Here is a 20,974-nt window from a genome sequence, read left to right on the forward strand (position 1 = left end):
CATAACTGTATCCTGGAACTCGAACCCGCGACTTACGAAGTCCGAGTCCTGTACCACTAGGCTACCATAACCTAAATTTGTTTTAGTAACCAAAAAAGTAATATTAGTTTATTTAGATCAGTCAATAAGTCTTCAATATATATATCAAACTTGATAGAAAACAACTATTGATTAGTGCAACAAAAAAGAATGTTAGAACACAGAACATTGAAGTTTTTCGGGCAGAGTAGGCTTTTAAACTAAATTTTATTTGTGTTTACACACATATCACAGCGAATTCGGTCAGGGACGCATGTCTATCGTCTATTAGCCGTCTAATTCTTCCGATTCATAAACAAATTGTTATGTTATATGTAACAGAACCCTGAATTTTTCTTTTTAGACTTTTGTTAATTTACAGCATACGAACGTTACGAGTAAAATCGAAAATGACAAATTTTAATATGTAAATTTATTTTTATATAAGGCATTAAAAAAATTAACACAACGTCAACCAATTATGATTAAAATTCGGCCGCCAAAAAAGGTCATGACATATTATTTGTAATATGCCATATTTTAGTGTAGGTAATGTATGTATTCGTGAATTTAAAGGTTATTTACATATATCACTTATCGATGTAAAATAATTTTTACGTTTAAAACATTTTCAGAAACGAATTTAGATGGTCATTAACTATTATGTTTTGTGATAAACAGATTACTTTTAGTATGACAATCATCGTCATCATATAAGTCAATATACGACCACTCCAAAGCCTAGATCACATATGAAAAAGATCAGATATAAAAAAATCGAAAGCGTCTTTAACTAGAAGGATTAAAAAAGTCAAATATTAAAATGAATAGATTTCATTTATCTTTTTCCAAGAGGTCTATTGTAAACTAACAAAATAGATATTAATTCCATTATAGATTGATTATAGAACTATCTATAAAGCAAGCTATCTTAGTAATATAATATATGTATTATCAATCTGTAAAAGAAAACAAAATGACGTCTTCATTTTTATTCGAAACATCAAATGTTATTCTATGACATTTAACGCATCCCTTATTAAATTATGAAAAATAATCTGTTTGGAACGCAGGCTGCAAGCTACGGTAAAAAGAACGGCATGTGGTACGGAGGTGGTACATCGACCGGATCGAGTGGGTGGACGCGGGCAAGCGTCCGCAAGCAGTCGGTCGCCGAGTCGGACGCGCCGCCGCCCGGAGGTGGAAAGCCCAGCAGTGGACGCGTCATTCGCATCATCAACAACATGGATCATTCTATACAGGTTACTTAATCACCTTCCTTTAACCCTTTTCTTGATAATGTATTTGTAGATATACATCAGATTTTAAAAAAAAATAGTGGCATCAATTTTGAACGCAAAGTAATCATTTGTATGTGAATGTTTAGGTAATTTCTTAATTTTCGAACGCTTGTTCAGTTTTTTTTGTTGGCATCCTTAGGTCTTAAAAGTCAAGTGGTATGAATATTAATGTAATATTAAAAAAAATCTGCCATGTTAAGGATTAAGCATCACTGTTCAACATACGTCGAGTACGTACTTATGGAGTGTAACAGTGGATTGATAGGAATTCTTATCTACTAATATGACTGGTTTCTCACTCCGAAATTCATTAGCAAGTTCACAGCCAACATGATATGGATAGCTCTGGAGGAATTTAGAATGAGGTGATTCGTAGACGAACGAAAATATAACATAGTCTAGCTAATTGGCAAGTTGAAATGGCAGGTGCAGGTCACAAAGCGCAGAACAATTGATCACTGAGGCCATAAGGTTCTGGAGTGAAAACCACAGACCGACAAGCATAACATGGGGCGTCCAACTACAGACAGTGGAGTGGATGAACTAGACCATTTCTTACCGGTTCTATTGGAAATCTATGAGGGAAACCAATGCCTGTTTTATGGCTGAAATAATAATGATGATGATAAAAATTATTTCGCTGATCAATCTTAGTGCTTTGAAGTGGACCTGAGATTTGTTACTTTTCTAATGGATTTATCCACCTCCTCTATTACCCCCGCTGTGATTTAAGACAGTAATACGATATCATCACTATACCGAGTTTTTTATAAGATTAAAAATTTTTAACTTTTAATATGGGAAATTTTGAGGCTTTAATTGTATATATCGTGGCTTTGGACTAACGGCGTGTAGACGCAAGGCAATTCCGTGAAGAAAATTTATGAAACTTGTAGATATAACCTCTGATAAGAAGGAACTTTGTCTTAAGACATCTATATAAGGCTCAGCAGTTACGTGCTATTACGGCAGTTGTTAGTATATGTGTAACAGCTGCGAATTTTTATGTTCATATCTTTCAAAGATTATTTTCATAAACACGTATATTTGCTAATAGCTTATGTAGTAGAGTGTTTATATATATTTATTTCTAAGTTTTAGTGGAATCAAGCGCCTACCATTGTATATGTCCAGTTACATACGAGTACAAGTCCATTAATGACTCATAGTGACGCAAGCTGACTGAAACGTTCTTTATGAAAACAACTTGAAACTTAAAGTTTATCCGAGATTTCCAGTGTACGGTTGCCTTGTAGTTATTACGTCAACCCAAAACTTTCTATTACGTGATCTATTCACATAAATAATAATACTATTTCACAATTCGAGTTTTTTACATGACATATTTACAATAAATAAATAAAACATTCTTGATAACAATGGTCGCATTGTATGAATCATTTGAAAATTTAGCCTATTATTTATTTGGTTTTAACTGCTACGCCTTGAAAGTAGGTTACACGACTCTGTGAAATTTATTCGAATACCACATGGTATTATATTATTAAAACGTATTTTCAAAAATTTCAATCGTATATATAATTTATTAAAATTATTTTTTACCTTAATGGAAGTCTAGTTCTGAAGAAAAATTATAATCGTAACAGAGTAAATATATTGCAGTGTCGTGTTCTATTAAATCTGCGGACGACGCAGCCCTTTGAGGAAGTTTTAGAAGACCTAGGGCAGGTGCTGAAAATGAGTGGCGCCAAAAGGATGTATACAATCACCGGACAAGAGGTAAATTTAATACATTATATATATATATGTGTGTGTGTGTGTGTGTGTGTGTGTGTGTGTGAGTGTGTGTGTAAGTATATGTTGCCTATTTGTCTGTGTTGTAACTATTGCGGTTGTGTTGTTAAAGGACTAAATCATACTTGGTCTTTAAAAAGACTAGTTTTTGATATTGATTTTTATTTAATATTCTTTATTGTACTCGCTAGGATACATTTAAATAGTTTCATATTAACAAACAAAAAAGTAAAATGGGCGGTCTTATCACGCAAGGCGCTCTCTGACAGACAACCACAGTATGGAAAAGTTATATATATATATATATATATATATATATATATATATATATATATATATATGCTAAGTTTTAGTGTGCGCGAAAGTGGCGAAAGTGTTAGTCATTGTTTCAGTGAAATAAGCCGTGAGACGGGGGACGCAATTAACATGACGCATACGACATATTAAAGAACAGACGCCTGAACTTTTGTTTACTTCCGTAGTGCTGCTCACATATCTCCAGAAGTGACAAAGCATTATTCGAACACATGTAAAAATATAGTTGTTATTACATTAAAGAGAAGTGCTAGATATAATAATTATTTCATCTTTTAAAACTAAAATAATTAATACAGATTGAGGCGTTATTATGAGTACTGTATCTACGTTACGCTTTTCTGAACATAAGTTACAAGCATAAAACAAGAAATGTATATATAAAAATATTTAAAGACGATTTATTTGAGTCTGGAATATTACAATATATCAATGATCACGCTTTTTTATCCTTTGTTGCAGGTTAGAAGTTTTTCGCAGTTGCGCAATGAATTCGCAGATGTTGAGACATTCTACCTCGGCACTGTCATGGTACCTCCCGCCCTTAGCCCAGGCGTAAGCGCTCCACTACCCATCGAGTCTCCTATTAGAAGGTAAAATTAATACACAACAATAAGTTAAATAAAAAAAATACAAATTACAAATAACATTGAAACTCAAACCAAACTGTACTGCACAAAACAGATCAATATCTGAAGTAATAAAAAATAGTGATCGTCAAAGATTTCATTATAATTTTAAACCCTAATGTTGATTAAATATCTATTACAAGAGTACTCATATTCTGTCTTCTCGTATATAACAGCTGAAATAATGAAGACATGTCCACCTTTATTGGGGAATAAAATTGATAGAATAGAGAAATAGATATTCAAAGTATGGATTGATTCATAGGCAGATTTAAATCCTGTAAGATTCTTCAGAAATGGAATATTAATCAAATCAAACTCGTGCGTTTTAAGGATGTTTTTATTCAAACAAATGTCATTTACATGACAATATCTTTATTTATTTCCTGTATAAGTTTTTGTTTATAAACATCTAATCAGATCCCGTTCAAGAGCTACGGTTGCTTCTCTGCCAATATCAGAAGACAGCAGGGGACGACGAGCTCGAAGCAAAAGCAGGCCGAGAGTTCTGTACGCGCCTGAGGGCGAAATTATACGCAATTCAGGTAAAATACTTCAAAACTTAAACAGAATTCTGTTAACAATTTGTATGTAGAACTTCTTCAACTTTTTATTTATTTATTTTGCATTTAAGCTCATTTATAGCAGTCTTTTTCAACCTTTAATGTGCCATTTTTTTTAATAAAGCGATAGAGTTAAACACGTGTCGAGTCCGCCTTCAAATCGCCTCCCTTGACAATCAAATTGCCCCGCTGTGTGGGTGGGCAAAACATTGGGAAACACTGATCTATAGGAATCTTTGTGTACGTCTAGAGGCAAATTCTAGAATACTGTCATTTCTCTTCTTCAGTTACATCCTTCTAGGATTCTCCCCTATCATTCTAGACTAGGGTTCTTGTTCAATATTTTTGTTATCACTTACACAAACGTCTTTAATCAGGTTAGAGTAATTCATTCCCGAGCTGTATTATCAGTTGACTGATGATTCACACAGAAGTTGGATTTTTTTTCTGAGGCATTTCAAGGTAATTTATTAACGAAGCGATTTATTGAAACGTAATTACAGTTTCAAATAAATTAGTAATAGATAGTCTTGTTCCTGTTAAATCCACTCCCTAGTTGTAACTCGAGTTAAGTTATTAAAAGCTAATTTTTAAATAATTAAATTTAGGTTAGTCATCTACAACGCCCTGTCTTCTTCAATCCGCGGAAATTGCATTAAATGCCATCAATTTTGCATTAAATGCCATTATGGCAAGAAGTGATTGTCCTAGAAAAAAACATTATTTAGCAAGAGCATTCGGATCAAATGACGTAAATGACATATACTACCAATTACAATGCGATATTGTCAAGGTATTTGAAAATATGAAATTCTTTTTGCGCCATATTTATGCTCATTAGTAATACATTCGCATTTCAAGTATATTTGACAGCAGAAATAACGTTAGTGAAGGCAATTATTTAGACAGCCAGCAAGTAACATGTCAGTAATGTTTTGAATATTTCTCTTGAATTTTGTGGTAGTTTAATTTGACCAGTATTAGCGTTCTACGTACTACAAATTTAAATTAAAAAAATATAAAATTAGTTTGGATTTCTTTATGGACTTTTCTTTTACGTGACGGCAATTGATAAATAAGCCTTGTGAGTTTATTATTGCACTACTAAGTTAAATATATTGTGATGAATTTTTAAAGGTCACTTATCACTAAAAGAACCGTTTGAGATTTTTGTGAGCATTTCACAGATTGTTTTAAGTTGATATTTGACGGTAAAAGGGAGCCTAATATGATTATAGTTTAAGTAAATAAGTCTCTTCAGGCATTTTTCTTATGACTTACTCATTTATCCATATGACATTGACAAGTAGTCACTGTCATGTAAATAAATAAATAAATAAATAAAAGGTTAACGTCGTCGTCGTGGTCGCTTACGGTAAGCCTTTTGAGACGGCTTAATGTCACCCCAAGAGCGAGGGAGAGAGATGTGCATAGAGTTACGCAGCGAGATCTAATTAGAAATGGGGAGCTCCGCAGAAGAACCAAAGCTACCAACTTAGCTCAAAGAATTCCCTTCTAAAAAGGCAGTGAACGAAGCACATCAATCGTGCAACTGATGTTGAGCCGGTAAACGCATCTTTTGTAAGCCCACACTAGGTAGACTATAGGCATAGTTAAGATTGCAAGAAGTCACTGGATGCGCGCAACTCGTTACCAAGGTCCTGAAATGGGCGTCTCTAGACTGTAAAGTAGTAGAAGAAAAAAAAGTTAATCGTTATTTAATATTAAACCGCCATATTACTACAAAATAACTATGTATATAATTTATAAATATAAATCCGACTATGCACAAATTTCATTTATATTAAAATATATTAAACAAATGCGGCTTTTTTAACAAGATAGTTCGAATGTTATTTGATTCAGACTACACACTCCTGGAAGTGCTGAAGGAGGAGCCAATGCGCCTAACTATCCGTGGCCTACGTCGCACCTTCTATCCACCAATACACCACGCGCCGATCAATAATTCCCCGCCTGAGAAGAAACTGCAGCTGGACTGGGTGTAAGTTTTATCTGTGAAAGTTACAAATGGATTGATTTATTTGTCTTTATCTGTTTTAAGTTTTTTTATAGCTTTTATTTTGACTTTAACTGTTATTTGACATTTAAGTCTGATTTTTCCCTCGTATGTTGAATAATTGACAACATACAAGATAATTGTTATATAAAAGTTTAGATATTTAAACATTCATATTAATATTACAAAAAAAATAGTGCGTAAGGATAAGGTGACCAATGTAAATTTAATATTAATAATTGATAATATCTAAAATAAATATGATATATATATTATTCGAAAAGGTTTTATGTGCATAAAAGTACATAGTAACAATATAGTAATTCGTAGCCCAGTGGTAGAGGACTGAGGCCTGCGATTGTAGGTCGCGGGTACGATTCCTGGTGTAAAATTTTATATAATTCCTACTTTGTGCAGTGATTATATAGGATTGCCACAGCTCACAAACAAATTTCCAGAGAATGGGCAGCCGCGTAATACCACATTATGATCGCCAACACGCCTACCATACCTGGGGAATTATGTCATACCATAGATATCTTTTGGGGAATTTCCAGAGGATGAATTTCCTTACTATAATTAAATTTGCACACTTGGTACAAGTGTAGTACAAGTATTTCATAATAAAATTTTGTACCTTTTCGTGAATGATACCAATATTATAAGTACTGAACTTGTGCCTTAGTTACGGGTACAGAGGCGCAGACTCCCGTCGCAACCTGTGGGTGCTTCCGACCGGAGAGTTGCTTTACTTCGTCGCTGCTGTTGCTGTCATGTACGACAGGGATGAAGAATCTCAGAGACATTACACCGGTCACACAGAAGACATACAATGGTGAGATTGACATCAATTATTGTCGCACATCTGTATGCTATAACTAAGACTTCTATTTTCAAAACGTCCAAGAATACGTTATGCGAATAATTAAAGTGACTACACTCTTATGCTTCTCATCTTTATTATTCGAATATTAGTGGTTTTATTTTTTGTTATATGCTGCCGTGGTTATACTTGTTTTTGTATCATCATCATCAGTCCAGCCGTTACGTTCACAGCTGGACATAGGCCTCTCCACTGGTTTCCATTAGGACCGGTTGGAAGCCAGCATCCTCCGACAACCTTAAAAAAGTCCACCTTATGGGTGGATATACTTCGCTGGGTTTACCAGGTCCTTAAGGACCCCGCAATCATCACTTCTGTTATGTATCCTGGCCACTGTCACTTGACTATGTTGCTTACTGTTGCTGTTTACTATTTTTGTTTTGTAACACATCACTTCATATGAAGGGTAGTTCATATAATCCACTAAGAGGACATAGTTCTGATTGATGTTAGTTAAGTATTTTCCTAATTTATGGTCCTAAATCTTGCCTGTATGATTCACAATGTGAGCCTTGAGGTTCGATTCCTTACTTACGACTAAAGATCGTACAGCCTAATTATAATTGACGTTGGTTGACTCTGTGTCTCATGTTCAAAAAATTAAGATATAGTATAATAAAAGCTGAACCATACTTAGCATGGAACTTCATCCATCCCGCGAACTGGTGGCCAGTGGACAGCGCGCTGGGCGTGGGCGGCGTGCGCAGGCGCACGTACGCATTTGGAGTGCGGATACGCTGCAGACGTTACACGTGTTTGGCATGGCCGAATTCGAAACCGGGGTCTCCGCTGTCGCATTTTCGCAGCTTGTAAGTATTTGTGTTTCTAGAGAACTTCAGATATAGAGTGCACACGTTCGGTTAATATTATAAGATTATGCTTATTTCAGAACGGTGGTAGTTACGTATTGGCCGTAGATGCCGGACGCGAGAGTATCCTTTCAGTGTGGCAGTGGCAGTGGGGACATCTGCTCGGAAAAGTCGCCGTAAGTGTCCGTCAAGCTGTAGGCATTATTTCACTTTTTAAGTCTCTAATCTGCTTTCAGTGGCATTAATATCTTATTTGTAATTATATACTAAAGTCTTCGAGCTTATTTTGTAACCATTAATAGCGTTTTCTAATACGGGCATTGTTTTTTATTAAAACAACTTTATATATTTGATTTTAAATTTCTTTAACACATATACTAGCAAATTTATGTAAGATCATATTATTTTTTTGATATCTTGACTAGAAACTGCTTGCGAACTACAAGGGTACAATTTACCCTTGTTTGAAGTGTTTTTTGTTTAATATTTAACACAATTTTCAACATATCTCATCAATTATATAGTACTCGTAGTTAAATTTACACTATTTAGACCACTTCACGAATAAACTCTATTAAAACAGTGTGATAACCTTGGTTTAAAAACTTTGAATCGTATGATTGACCCTTGTTTGTAGCCCTTACAGGCCAAACGATCCTGAGCTAGATGTTCCGTCTGCGAAAAGATTAAATCAAAAGAAAATATTTTATAATTTATGCCACGCCATTGACGTGACTTTTTGAAGGACTCGTGCACTGTTAAGATCGTCTGCGATCGGACCGACATGACATCCAGTTGCACAGCGTTTTATGAACGTTGATAAACTCTTTTATCCGTGCATATTGTAAATTAGGTTGGTCGAAGGTCAAAATGACATCATGCGCATAAAAATAAAAACGCATGTATAAAAGTACAAATAAGTAAGTGAAGTACCTCTTTGCTACGATTATATAAAAATATGAAAAGGGTTAACATGGAAAGATTTATAAATTATAGCGTATAAAATGAAGAGAACACATTCAAGATATAAAATTTTTTGTAGAAAGGTTTTTTATAACAGCAGAGATCAGTCTTTTAAAAATTACTTTTACAATTTTTTTTATTTACTTCTTTTAATATACACAAGTAATATACATAGCGGTTTTTTTTAATAAATTGTTTCTATTTATAATTTATTTAGCCTTGTTTTAATATTTTTACAACTAAAAACTTTAAATAATTCTATTGCTAGGATGCAGCAAAACGCAACATTTATTTTAGCATTACAGCACCTAATTGTAAATAGCTAAAGATTTAGCTATTAAGCTGCATTGCAGAATGCATAAAAATGCAAAAATATCGAAATATAAAGTAAAAAGTAGTCTTCACAATTTAAACTAGAACTTATTGCCTGTTATTATATATTGTCTGTTCTTATTTTTTATTAAATTGTGGTAAGCTATATTTCATTTTATTTTGGTTCGAACTCTCACAGCTACCCAAATGGCATTTGCAGATTCCGCGGGTTTGATATGGCAAGGCGCAAAGGGCGTCTTGTTTAAGACCTCTTATAAGGTAAAAGAGTTCATGGGCTATTAGAACGCTGTGGTGAACGCTCCATGGAAATGATCAGGCTTAAGGGTTCAAGGGACCTGACCTTGGGCTGTCACTTCTCAATAATACCAGCTTAGCATTTCGACACAAGAGCGCCCGAAAGGGCCAAACTTCAGCTAGGTCGGTTGCTATTGCCTGTCTAAATAGCATGGTTAACATGTGGTATCAATTTCCAGACACTGCAAGAAGAACTCACTGGTGCGGCGTTTCACCCGCTAGACGATAATCTTTTAATCACACACGGAAAGGGACATTTGGCGTTCTGGAATCGACGAAAGGATGGGTTTTTCGAAAGAACTGATATTATAAAGCCAGTACGTTTTATTTACAAGTAATCCAAATATAACTACATTTAAATACAAAACTAATTTTGAAATTGTATATATACGTTAAAACATGTTAAAATTTATCAATTAAAATGTATTCTTTCAGCCGTCTCGCACAAATGTGACAGCTCTGCAATTTGAACAAGATGGCGACGTTGTGACGGCTGACAGCGATGGTTTCATTACCGTTTACAGCGTCGATAGCGATGGCGCATACTTTGTGCGCATGGAGTTTGAGGTGCATATTTCTTCATCATATTTCTATAAGACAATAAAATGAGTTTATAATAATTTGCCCATAATTTATAATAACATCAATGAAAACTTTATTGCAAATATTTGAAAATTTATGATGATTATCGCGTGTTTTATTGTCAGAATATACTTTGGGCGTTATAAAGTTGAAAACAACCTAAACTAGCATTAATTAAATATACATGCCTTATGAGGAGATATTGTAAAATGGAGAAATATGATCTATGTATTTCTTGCATATAAATAAACTTTATTTGCATTAATATCATCCAATGAAGACGAAAATAAAAAAATATACAAACAATATAACTTTTTTTTTTAAATTTTGAGCTTTTACTTTTTTTATTTAACAGACATTTTTGTTTGAATATTTTGTAGGCACATATAAAAGGAATTAGTTCTCTCGTAATGCTCTCCGAAGGCACTTTAATATCTGGGGGTGATAAGGATAGAAAGATTGCCGCTTGGGATTCCATACAAAACTACAAACGAATTACTGAAACTAAGGTACGTTTTATTGTTATATATTATAATCATATATTTAATGAAGGTTATATTAATGTAACATATTTATAGTTGCCCGAGACGGCGGGAGGAGTGCGAAGTATTTATCCTCAAAGACCTGGTCGTAATGATGGGAATTTATACATTGGCACTACAAAAAACAATATTATGGAAGGTTCACTTCAACGTAGATTTAATCAGGTACTTCTTTAATTTTATTTTTGATAAACCGTTATACTTTCGATGGAAAAACCCATCATCGTCATGACCGCCGATAGACGCCTTCTGCCAGGCATAGGTGTTCCCCAAAGATCGCTACATATCTCTAGTATAGATATAAATAGAAAGACGAAATTCAAAAAAATAATAAGATTATAGTGTCATGACTGTTAGCAAAGTGTTCTCGCGTTAAACTACACTATTAATTTGCAAATGAATGATTTATAACTAACTATAACTTCACTCTCCTTTAAAAATGACCACGTAAAGATTTTCATAACTTGTTTATATATTACATTTGTATAAAGGTACCAAAGGAGTAGCAAGTTTGTGGTATCTACTGGTGTGAAAAAACTTTGACTTAAGTTCGTTGGTCACAAGTTCGACTCCCGTCGTGGTACACATGTGTATAAATAGTACAATCGCAGTGAAGAAATACGTTGTAAGGAAATCGGAATTATTTAGATCTAACATCGGAAAGAGACAAGTTAAAATCCGTACTGGGTCATAAGGATAGGTTCAAACTCTCGTAGATATAAGGCCCATCTTATACATGACAATATTACGCGGCTAAGTGCTATCTATAAGATGATGATCATCATTTCAGCTCTGTTTTAAATTTACAATAGAATCGGTTAGAAACGGACTACATCCAGCGTTTTTCGACGACATTAAGACGGTCTATCCACCTTGTTTGTTGACGTCTTACTTTGGGTCCTACTTAGCGGTCCTTGCTCTTCACTCCGGTATCTTAAGTCCTCAACAGCCATCTGTTTTGAATGCTCTGTGGCTTGCCTATTGCCGCTTTAACTTGCCAATCCGCCAGGTTATGCCGACTGGGTATACTGGGTAACTCACACTTTAAATATGTTAAATAAGTTAAAGCCTTAGCGGCATTTCATTCCACAATACAAGACAATGTACTACAACTTACTAGAAGTACTTTTTTAAACCACGTTACAGATAGTATTCGGGCATCACAAGCAGCTGATGGGGTTGGCCGTACATCCGGACGACGAAATGTTCGCGACCGCGGGTCACGATAAGAATATTGTGCTATGGAAAGGACACAAACTTATATTTGTGACGCAGGTGAGCAGATTACAATTGAATAAAGTACGAAGACTTTTTATTCGGCGCCTATATTCACTTATGTTTGGTTCATTGTTTGGTACACTTAACATTCACTTTTAAAAATTTTTGAATTGAAATGCAAACATTTTTTCTTTTTATGTTTGTTTTCTTTTAAGTTTAAGTAATTGTATGTCCTAATATATTTTTGTGTCTTTGTTTGTTAGTTATAAAAAAATATTTTATATTCGTTATGGCTTGTAACACTTGCTAGGTCGGGTACGAATGCGTATCGCTGGCGTGGCATCCCAGCGGTGGAGCCCTAGCGGCCGGTAGCACCGAGGGTCACCTTGTGGTGTTGAACGCCGACGCCGGAGCCCATGTCGCCACGCTCAGAGTTTGCGGCTCGCCGCTTAACTGTTTACAATATAATACAGGTATCAAAAGCAAGATTTCATTTTGAAAAAATAGGATAAAACTGTGGTATTTGAACAGTTGGCTTTATTTTTTCTGGGCAGTTGCCCAGAAGTTTCCTTACATCGTCTTTCCTACGGCACTGGTTTCGATTAGAAAAACAAGTTTTATGGTCAATTTTTTTTACATACAAACTTTATAGTCAATTTATTTTTCTGTGATGTATTCCCTGGCTCACTGACTATATTCCTACCAAAACCGCTATACTGAGCCACAAGGAGCGAGCCAGGTGGGGGCGGAGGAAAAAGAGCATTAATGCCGCCACTTCGACCGTTCACGGCGAACCAACGGAACGCAGCGACCGACTCTTCCCGTCTCGCTGCGCACATACTTAAGGCGTCTTACAGCGATTGCTATTGCACTATAGTGATCTCTGATACTGGCCAGACAGACCTTTCTTTACGAAAATACTTTATGAATTCAAAATATGCCATTATGAATGAATTTTGAAATTGATTTTTAATGCGACACTTGTTTTTACATTTTGTTTAATTCTTATAATTGTATTGGTGTTTGTTCCATTTTGCATATAATCATCTAGGTATAAATGACCTTAACAATTTCTATCCCTAACAAGACCGTATAGTCTTTTATTGATTTGATACAAATTTCAGCCGGAGACACATTGGCGATTGGTTCGCAAAACGGCAGCATATATCTGTTTCGAGTGTCGCGTGATGGATTTTCCTATAAAAAATGGAATAAAATTCGCGGCGCACAGCCTCTGGTCCAACTTGACTGGAGTCTTGATGGCAGCTACCTTCAGACAGTTACTGCCGACTACGATCTATCGTTCTGTGAGTATCACCGTGACATTATTTTTTACTTCATGCGTCTTCAATAAAGTAGAGCCACTCAGTTACGCAATCGTCGATTACATCACTACAAAAATAAATAGTGTAATACCTACTGTAATGAAACTTAAATTCCATATTATCACAAATTCATTTGATTTATTTTATGTTGATGTGATTTAGCTAAAATATTTCGCCCTTCTATACAGTGACGCACTACACCCAATATTAATGTAGTCTGATATAAAATATCTGATGTATTTAAAAAAACTTCTCTCCTTTTTTATAGTTTTAATTAGTGTATAAAGATTTATGAGTGGAAATAAAAAATGTGTCTAAACGCCTCTTAATTTTTTATTGCTAGCTTTTGTATAGCAAAAATTTATATAGCCGGCCCTGCCGGATTTGCTGACTCCTTTTTTTTTCTTTTTTCTAAAGTATGACATTTTGGAGTGAATATATGTAACATATTTATAATAATATTGTTCAATATTTTTCTCAACAGGGGATATCAAGGCTTTGTCACCCGAGAAGAGTCCAATAGCGATGAAAGACGTTAAATGGTCCACTTACAATTCCACTGTTGGTTTCCTAGTATCAGGTAATTTTGTTTTGATTTTGATATAAAAAACTTCAATTGCGTATAAGTGTTGTTGGTAACTTATTCTTGTTTCTTTAAGGAATGTGGAATAATCGTTTCTACCCCATGACGACACTGATAACCACAGCAAGCCGGTCCTCTGCTCACGACCTTCTCATCAGCGGCGACTCTGACGGATACCTACGTATATTCAGGTACTGTTTTATTACATAATTTTAAAATAATATCAGTGTTGAAGTATTCAAAAAATTAAAATTAAAAAAATGTAAATGAAAATGTTATTATGGGAAATTTCCTGTTCAATATTACATTAAAATTTAAAGTCATGTAACTTGGATCGGATTGGCAAGGAGTTCCTTTCATCATAATCATTTTAGACATCCAACGCTGCGCCTACCGGTTCAAGGTCACAACCAACTAATGCCTCAGGAGCCCATTTCTCGCATACAACAAATAATTTAATAAGTCTCAAAGGGGATTCATATGGTACAATAGTTTTATATTTGTAACGTTTCCAAGACTAGGATTATTAACAAGAAAAAATAGCTTACTTCAATGCAGCGAGCCTTGTAACAAGTCCCCTTTTAGCTATGTTTTACTACATCACGCTATTTTCTAATGTTTGACAATTGTTTCAAGAACCACAGTTCCGACTTGACATTAGATATTTCATCTGTTTGGGTTTTATTTTATAATATTGAAGATAGATACATGATTGAGTACGAAATCATTTTTCATTAAAAAAAAATACTGTTTGTGTGTAATGTCTTGTATTAGGCGTCTAATCTTTTAAGGTCGTACAAAAATCTTCAAAATTATAAAAATAATCGATAGATTCTTTAAGTTTCTCTATTTAAAAAAGGATATCACAGAAATTATAATTAATTATTCCAGATACCCTTGCGCAAGTCCAAAGGCGGAATACAATGAGGTGAAAGTTTACTCCGGTTCTGTGCACAATGCGCGCTTCCTGTTCAACGACCGGTGCCTGGTGAGCAGCGGTGGGTCCGACGCCGCCCTCATGCTGTGGGAGTTGGTGGACGATTAGCATATGGCCTCGCGGGCGCTGCAACCGCCCGCCGTCGTTGTGGCCCCACCGACACCCTCGCCGCAGCACAGTGGCTTTCGGAATCCTACATTCCGAGTACTCGACTTTGAAGAACTCGATTGAACAGCTGCGATAGACATCATTACGCGAGTTTAACTCTTTGGATGTCTCTAATATGAGATTAATTGTATTCAAAGCTCAAACTGAGCTAGATTTGACGTGCTTTCCAGAGGAGTCAAGATTCAATATTGGCTAGATCTGACATGGATTTTATATTATTAGTATCTAAATGGGGGAACATTTAGATACTAATTAATATTGTTGAGATGAAAAATCTTTACGAAGAGAAAGTACAGCTTTCAGAATTTTTAAGCAAAGACATGCGAATTTCGCAGCAAGTAGCGCAGGGGAAATTTTATAAAATTTCCAGATAATGTGCGCCCGTCGCTATTCAAAATCGTGACCTATATATATATATATCTATTATACCTATACTACTCGGACGTTATATAATCTGATAATTTTAAACCAATTCCGTAAAGAAAGCATATTAAATCGTGACCTACTCAATTACATCTACAAACTGAATATACCATAACGCTTGGATGTTTAGCTTTATATAATAAAGGTAATGAGTAAGGTACAGAAAAGCTTATTCCACAAACATTTCGTATATTGTAAATCTAAGTGAGACGCGAACTAATATTATTGATAAAAAAAATTCACTGCCATTTCTCAATATATCAACTTTCTAGGAATGTTCGTAATATGTTATTTTAAGTGTTTACTCGAACAAATAAAAATGCAGAATTAATTAACATTTTAAGGATTTGTTATGATAATTATGAAAGATATATTCATATCTGTATTACAAAATATTTTTTTTAATTTTCTGTATGTATGATGATACTATAAATATTTGACGGATGCTGGTGTCCGAACTGCAATACATACTACAGAATTGAGTGCTTTTTACTTTTATAATTACAACACAGTATTAATGAAATTTAGTAATTTATAACTGTTATTAAAATATGAAGCATAATTTTGATTCCTAAAAAAATGGGAAAAAAAAGTTTTTAAAAATACAGTATATATGAAAAAAAAAAAATCACGTGAAAAATTATCACGTGTTATAAATAAATATTTTTAAGTGGCTGGCCACTATGTTGGATCAATTTGTATTACATTATAAAATTATCACCGATCTATGATCACTGCAAATTTTCAAACGTTATTAGACATGTATCAGCAAAATATTTTATAATCTAAATAAAAAATTATGATATTTTAAAAGTAAATAATTATAACCTAAAAATGGTTATTATGAAAAAAGCATAACAAAAACCATTGGCACGTAATCAAGTAGCAAGTAGAATAATAAAATTAACAACACTTACCTTTAAGTAAAATATTGTTTCTGTCCAGAATCTTATTATCATAACATTTACGTAGTTTTAAATTATATAAAGGCTTTAGCAAAAAAATTCTAAAATTTTTAAATTAAATCAGTTTATTTTACCTGTATTGTTAGAAATTTGTAATAGTACGATTCTAGTTTTTTTTTTTTTAAATTTTGTTACGTTCAAGACATTAATGCAATGTAAAGATAAACACTAAAGTGTTGAATGCAATATTTGTGCTTCCTACCCAAATAAATTTAGAAATATGTTAAACATTTTATATTTAGGTAATATCTACGGATTGTACCGTAAAAATAACGTTTAGTTATAAATTAAATAATTCTTTATATTTGTAGTTTAGAACATGCACATGATATCGCAACAAATAAACCAGTCTGATTGTTTATACATTTCATATTTCCAATGAATCTTTAAAATAAACTTTGAAAAAATATTGAATTTGTTTTAATTTTATGACATCTGTACAAGATTGAATCATGACTATTAAGTTATATATCTTACCGTTGGACAGCGCTGGGAGTTCTTCTAAAGAAATGTTTAGATTGAGAAGAACTCAATCTTTACAAATATTTTGATAAGTTATGGCCTAGGTAAAAAAGGCGCATTTACATGTACCATTACATCAAGTGATTATATCATTTTTGTGGTGCAGAACCACTTTGACTTTGGCTTGACCTTAAACTTCTTTTTAGTTTGTGTCCTCGAGAGACTACGGCTTGGGCTGTCACTTAATTCACGTTTACCGTTCCGATACAAAGACGCTTGATAGGGTCGAAACCAGAATTGATCAATTGCTATAATCTACCTTCATTAATACCACTTCGAAAATGGTAACATTGGGAAAGAAAGTGGCAGAAGAAACTCCAAAATTTTAATCTATTATAATTGGGAGTCGTCTCTACTTACACATTATTAGCCGCTGACATCTGAATTGGCTACGTACTGTATTTGTTAGTCTTTTATTATTATCATCACGTCGACTAGAATGTCGACAGTATATCTTACTCACAAGGCGGCTCAACTTTTAGATATCCTCAGAGGAATTGTTTTGTAGATGGCAGTTCCTATATTTGATGTAGGTATGTGAAGAGAGACAAAATAATGTTTAAATACCCGCTTAAAAAACAGGACTATAGTGAGTAGCTCTAGATCTAGATGCAAATAGTAATAACCACTTTTTAAAACCTTGAAGCACGGTGCAGTCATGGCCTTGCGTATGAATTTATTTTGTATGACCTACGAATTACCCGCAGGCCTGCTGATGTGCACAAAGATGTAGCTGACGTATGTCGGCGAATAGGTTTGATCCCAGCTCAATGTCGCTTTGACGGACAATGATATGTTATTCTCGCATGGCTGTCCCATGAAACTGTATTGTCCATGAGAGTACTGGGTCAGAAAGGGCAAGGATTACGCTTGTAAAGAAGCATTTCTGCGCTTTTTACGGCTTATTTGCTACGCGATAATAATGTATCTATTTTGAGACTCAATTACAAATTCTAACTTTATGGTCCCTTACGGTCTAATTTGAATGAAAATACCTACAAATATAATAATTTGGGTGATTATTAAATGTCGTTTTGTAGTTAGAATTTAATTTGATTTAAACATAGTTGATATTTAAAATATTTAAAAAAAATGTTAATTACATAGATAATTTCTCTAATATATAAAAACATTTTTGCCATCTAAAGCTGGACGCCCCCAAAGTTTTTCTTTTACTCTGGAGCTATAATATTTTTTTTTGGTGGTTGATTCCTACATATTAACTTATCTTTTTTATTTTAAATATCACAACCATTTTTCATACGAAGTTTACACGTTAAAAACATCAGACATGTTGAGTTTTAATTAAAATGTTATTAAAAACAATTTTCTTCCTTTTATAATGTGAAAAGCAAGAGACGTCTATTGACACAACATCATAGTTACTTATTTGACATGTACTGTCAATTCAACAATGATACCAATTTGACACATGGCTGTAAAGTTATAATGTTCATAATTTCTGTTTAATATATTTATTTGGAAAATGAAGCCCCGTCCTTGTGGCTGCAAAGGTTGTAGAACGTGTTTAATATGTGAGACACTTTATGGAGCAGAGAATTTAAAACTTTCGTTACAACTTGACAAAGAAAAAGGCTATGTATATTGTCCTTTTTGCAACAAAGCTTGGCCCGGTTGGGATATAGATATCTATAAGCAACATCCTGATCATGTTGGTGAAGCTATTAACTATGCAGGCATACTTATTGTACCAGAATTTATAACAGAACTGGAGGAGAGTAAGCTAATACAAGGTATCGACGAAATGCCTTGGGACATATCTCAAAGTGGTCGAAGAAAACAGAACTTTGGTCCAAAAACCAACTTTAAAAAGAAAAAAATTGTATCAGGAACTTTCGAAGGGTTTCCAGAATTTACGAAGTATTTACAAGATAGATTTCAGACAATAGATTTGTTAAAAGATTATCAAGTAATCGAACAATGTTCATTAGAATATGACCCCAGTAAAGGTGCTTCAATAGATCCTCATATAGATGACTGTTGGATATGGGGAGAGAGAGTGGTTACTGTGAACTGTTTATCAGATTCTGTTCTCACTTTGACCATTTATAAAGGGGATACTAAAAAGTATAATTTGTATTGTGCCGATGAGTACTACCCCATAGTTACAAATGAAGGAAGAATTGATTTAGATTTTCATAACAAGGATAAGACGATGTTAGAAGCAAGTAAGCCTAGTAAAGAAATAGACGCTATCATTAGAATTCCATTAATAAGGTATGTTAACTCTTTTTTTTAAATAAGTTTCAAAATTCTATTCTTTTAATAACATGCAAAAAATATTGATTTACTGTTTAGTGTTTACTCACAGCTAATAGGAAATAATTTATCAAATACATTTATTGCACTTTTGCTTTTTTGACATAAGATTTGTGTTGCAAATCTCAAATGTAATATTCATTTATTTATTTTATTATATATTTAGTATGTCAGAATGTCAAGGTGTTTATGGTCATATGTGGTTGTTAATCTATGTTGTGAGAAGAATTGCCCAATTTGATAGAAAGTATAATCTAAATGAGCCACCCTGTAATAGCTTCCTCTTAAGTTAAAATTAAACTTACAAGGGTTCCAGCCATACACTGATCTGTGAAAAACACAATAAACTCGTTTTTTTTTTTGTATCCATTTTAATAGATATCCTTATTTCAATAGTTAAAGCAATGTATTCTAAAAAGTTTCAATATCAGTAGCATAACCATGGGGTTTTAACCATTAGCTTGGCATTTTGGTGGAAAAGTAAAACATGATCTGACACTGCAAAATAACTAAAATACACTCATCACAGTGTATTAACATAATGTTGGATCTGGATCCCTCTATGGCTTTGGCAAGCCAACATCAACCAACAATAAATAAATGGATTTTTTAATCACATGTTCGATCTGAGTTTGTTTAATAAATTGCAAAAAAATCTTAAGGACCCCATTATAGTATGGTATCTAGTTAGTTCTTGAAAACTGCAGTATTCAATAAATTTATTACTGTTATTACTAAGGGCTACATTGTTCTGACATTATATCTATCAAGTGGTAATGTTAGCTTTTCAAGAATAAAATTTGTAGCGACTACACATAAAGCTACCTACTTTATCGCTCATTTGCTAACCCATGTCTTACTATCTGACCTATTTTGTAATGGTTTTAATTTTATTTTTACAGAAGGTCATTAACAGTTATGTATGGTGAAGCAAGGTATCATTGGGAGCATTGTATTCTTAGAGAAGACATTACATCTCGAAGAGTATGCTTGGCATACAGAGAATTTACTCCTCCGTACCTGGGAAATGGAATCCATCAAGCTATAGGAAATGAAATTATTCAAAGAGCAAAACAGTTTTGGAATCATAAAGTGAAATATAAAAAGGAGTATGATGAAAAAGTAATTAATTTTTATTAATTCTTAATTCAAATGTAATATAAATGAAATTAATTTGTTTTGTAAATCTAATTGATAAAACTAGACTTTGAAGAAAATTATAAACAGAATTTAATTACTCAAATTCTTCAACAAACTACTTTAAAATTAACAATAATTTTCAATTTGTTATTTTCAAAATATTATTGATTTTATTTAAACATGTTCCCCCAAAGATATCAATGAAGGATATGCCGTAATTGCCACACTTCGTAGGAGGGTTGGCGATCAGTATTGCTGTTCATCCTCTAAAAAACTTGTTTGTGAGCAATGGTAATTCAATATAATTACTGCACAATGCATGAATAACTTTAAATAAAATTTTTAGGTAAAGATAGTAAAGGTATACTTATAGTGATTGGTCATAGGTTGCTAAGCTAGCTAAAAA

At 33.6% G+C, this 20,974-nt stretch overlaps 2 protein-coding genes across 3 annotated transcripts in view; both read left to right on the forward strand.

Annotated features, from left to right (window-relative positions):
• Window positions 1–15,295, forward strand: part of DCX-EMAP (Doublecortin-domain-containing echinoderm-microtubule-associated protein) — a 31,397-nt gene extending 16,102 nt beyond the window's left edge. Inside the window, exons 2-19 of the mRNA XM_068773808.1 lie at window positions 1,092–1,280; window positions 2,943–3,059; window positions 3,852–3,982; window positions 4,439–4,563; window positions 6,448–6,586; window positions 7,287–7,436; window positions 8,122–8,293; window positions 8,374–8,469; window positions 10,063–10,200; window positions 10,319–10,450; window positions 10,846–10,974; window positions 11,044–11,172; window positions 12,154–12,282; window positions 12,536–12,698; window positions 13,350–13,532; window positions 14,035–14,130; window positions 14,210–14,324; window positions 15,025–15,295. Coding sequence (XP_068629909.1) covers window positions 1,092–1,280; window positions 2,943–3,059; window positions 3,852–3,982; window positions 4,439–4,563; window positions 6,448–6,586; window positions 7,287–7,436; window positions 8,122–8,293; window positions 8,374–8,469; window positions 10,063–10,200; window positions 10,319–10,450; window positions 10,846–10,974; window positions 11,044–11,172; window positions 12,154–12,282; window positions 12,536–12,698; window positions 13,350–13,532; window positions 14,035–14,130; window positions 14,210–14,324; window positions 15,025–15,178 — 2,487 coding nt within the window. The 3' untranslated portion in view covers window positions 15,179–15,295. The remainder of the gene's footprint in view (window positions 1–1,091; window positions 1,281–2,942; window positions 3,060–3,851; window positions 3,983–4,438; window positions 4,564–6,447; window positions 6,587–7,286; window positions 7,437–8,121; window positions 8,294–8,373; window positions 8,470–10,062; window positions 10,201–10,318; window positions 10,451–10,845; window positions 10,975–11,043; window positions 11,173–12,153; window positions 12,283–12,535; window positions 12,699–13,349; window positions 13,533–14,034; window positions 14,131–14,209; window positions 14,325–15,024) is intronic.
• A 3,277-nt stretch (window positions 15,296–18,572) lies between these two features.
• On the forward strand, window positions 18,573–20,682 carry LOC137930165 (alpha-ketoglutarate-dependent dioxygenase alkB homolog 4). 2 transcript variants are annotated; one of them, XM_068773311.1, is made up of 2 exons: window positions 18,573–19,386; window positions 20,334–20,682. In XM_068773311.1, the coding sequence occupies exons 1-2, from the start codon at window positions 18,635–18,637 to the stop codon at window positions 20,566–20,568; spliced, it is 987 nt and encodes a 328-aa protein (XP_068629412.1). In that variant the 5' UTR covers window positions 18,573–18,634; the 3' UTR covers window positions 20,569–20,682. The 2 variants fall into 2 exon arrangements, with proteins under 2 accessions (XP_068629412.1, XP_068629411.1); XM_068773310.1 differs by having other exon boundaries at window positions 20,331–20,679.
• The last annotated feature ends 292 nt before the right edge of the window (window positions 20,683–20,974 follow it).

This window comes from Battus philenor, unplaced genomic scaffold (genome assembly GCF_028537555.1).
Source record: "Battus philenor isolate CCGP_79_NKW_IND1 unplaced genomic scaffold, ilBatPhil1.0.hap1 SCAF_6, whole genome shotgun sequence".
Taxonomy (NCBI): Eukaryota; Metazoa; Arthropoda; class Insecta; order Lepidoptera; family Papilionidae; genus Battus; species Battus philenor.

Excerpts from the sequence above, each read along its gene's own strand:
- LOC137930165 (XM_068773310.1), top strand. The coding sequence starts at position 18,635 with ATGAAGCCCCGTCCTTGTGGCTGCAAAGGTTGTAGAACGTGTTTAATA. Across the intron at positions 19,387-20,330 it reads ATTAGAATTCCATTAATAAG|AAGGTCATTAACAGTTATGT; the intron begins GTATGTTAACTC and ends TTATTTTTACAG.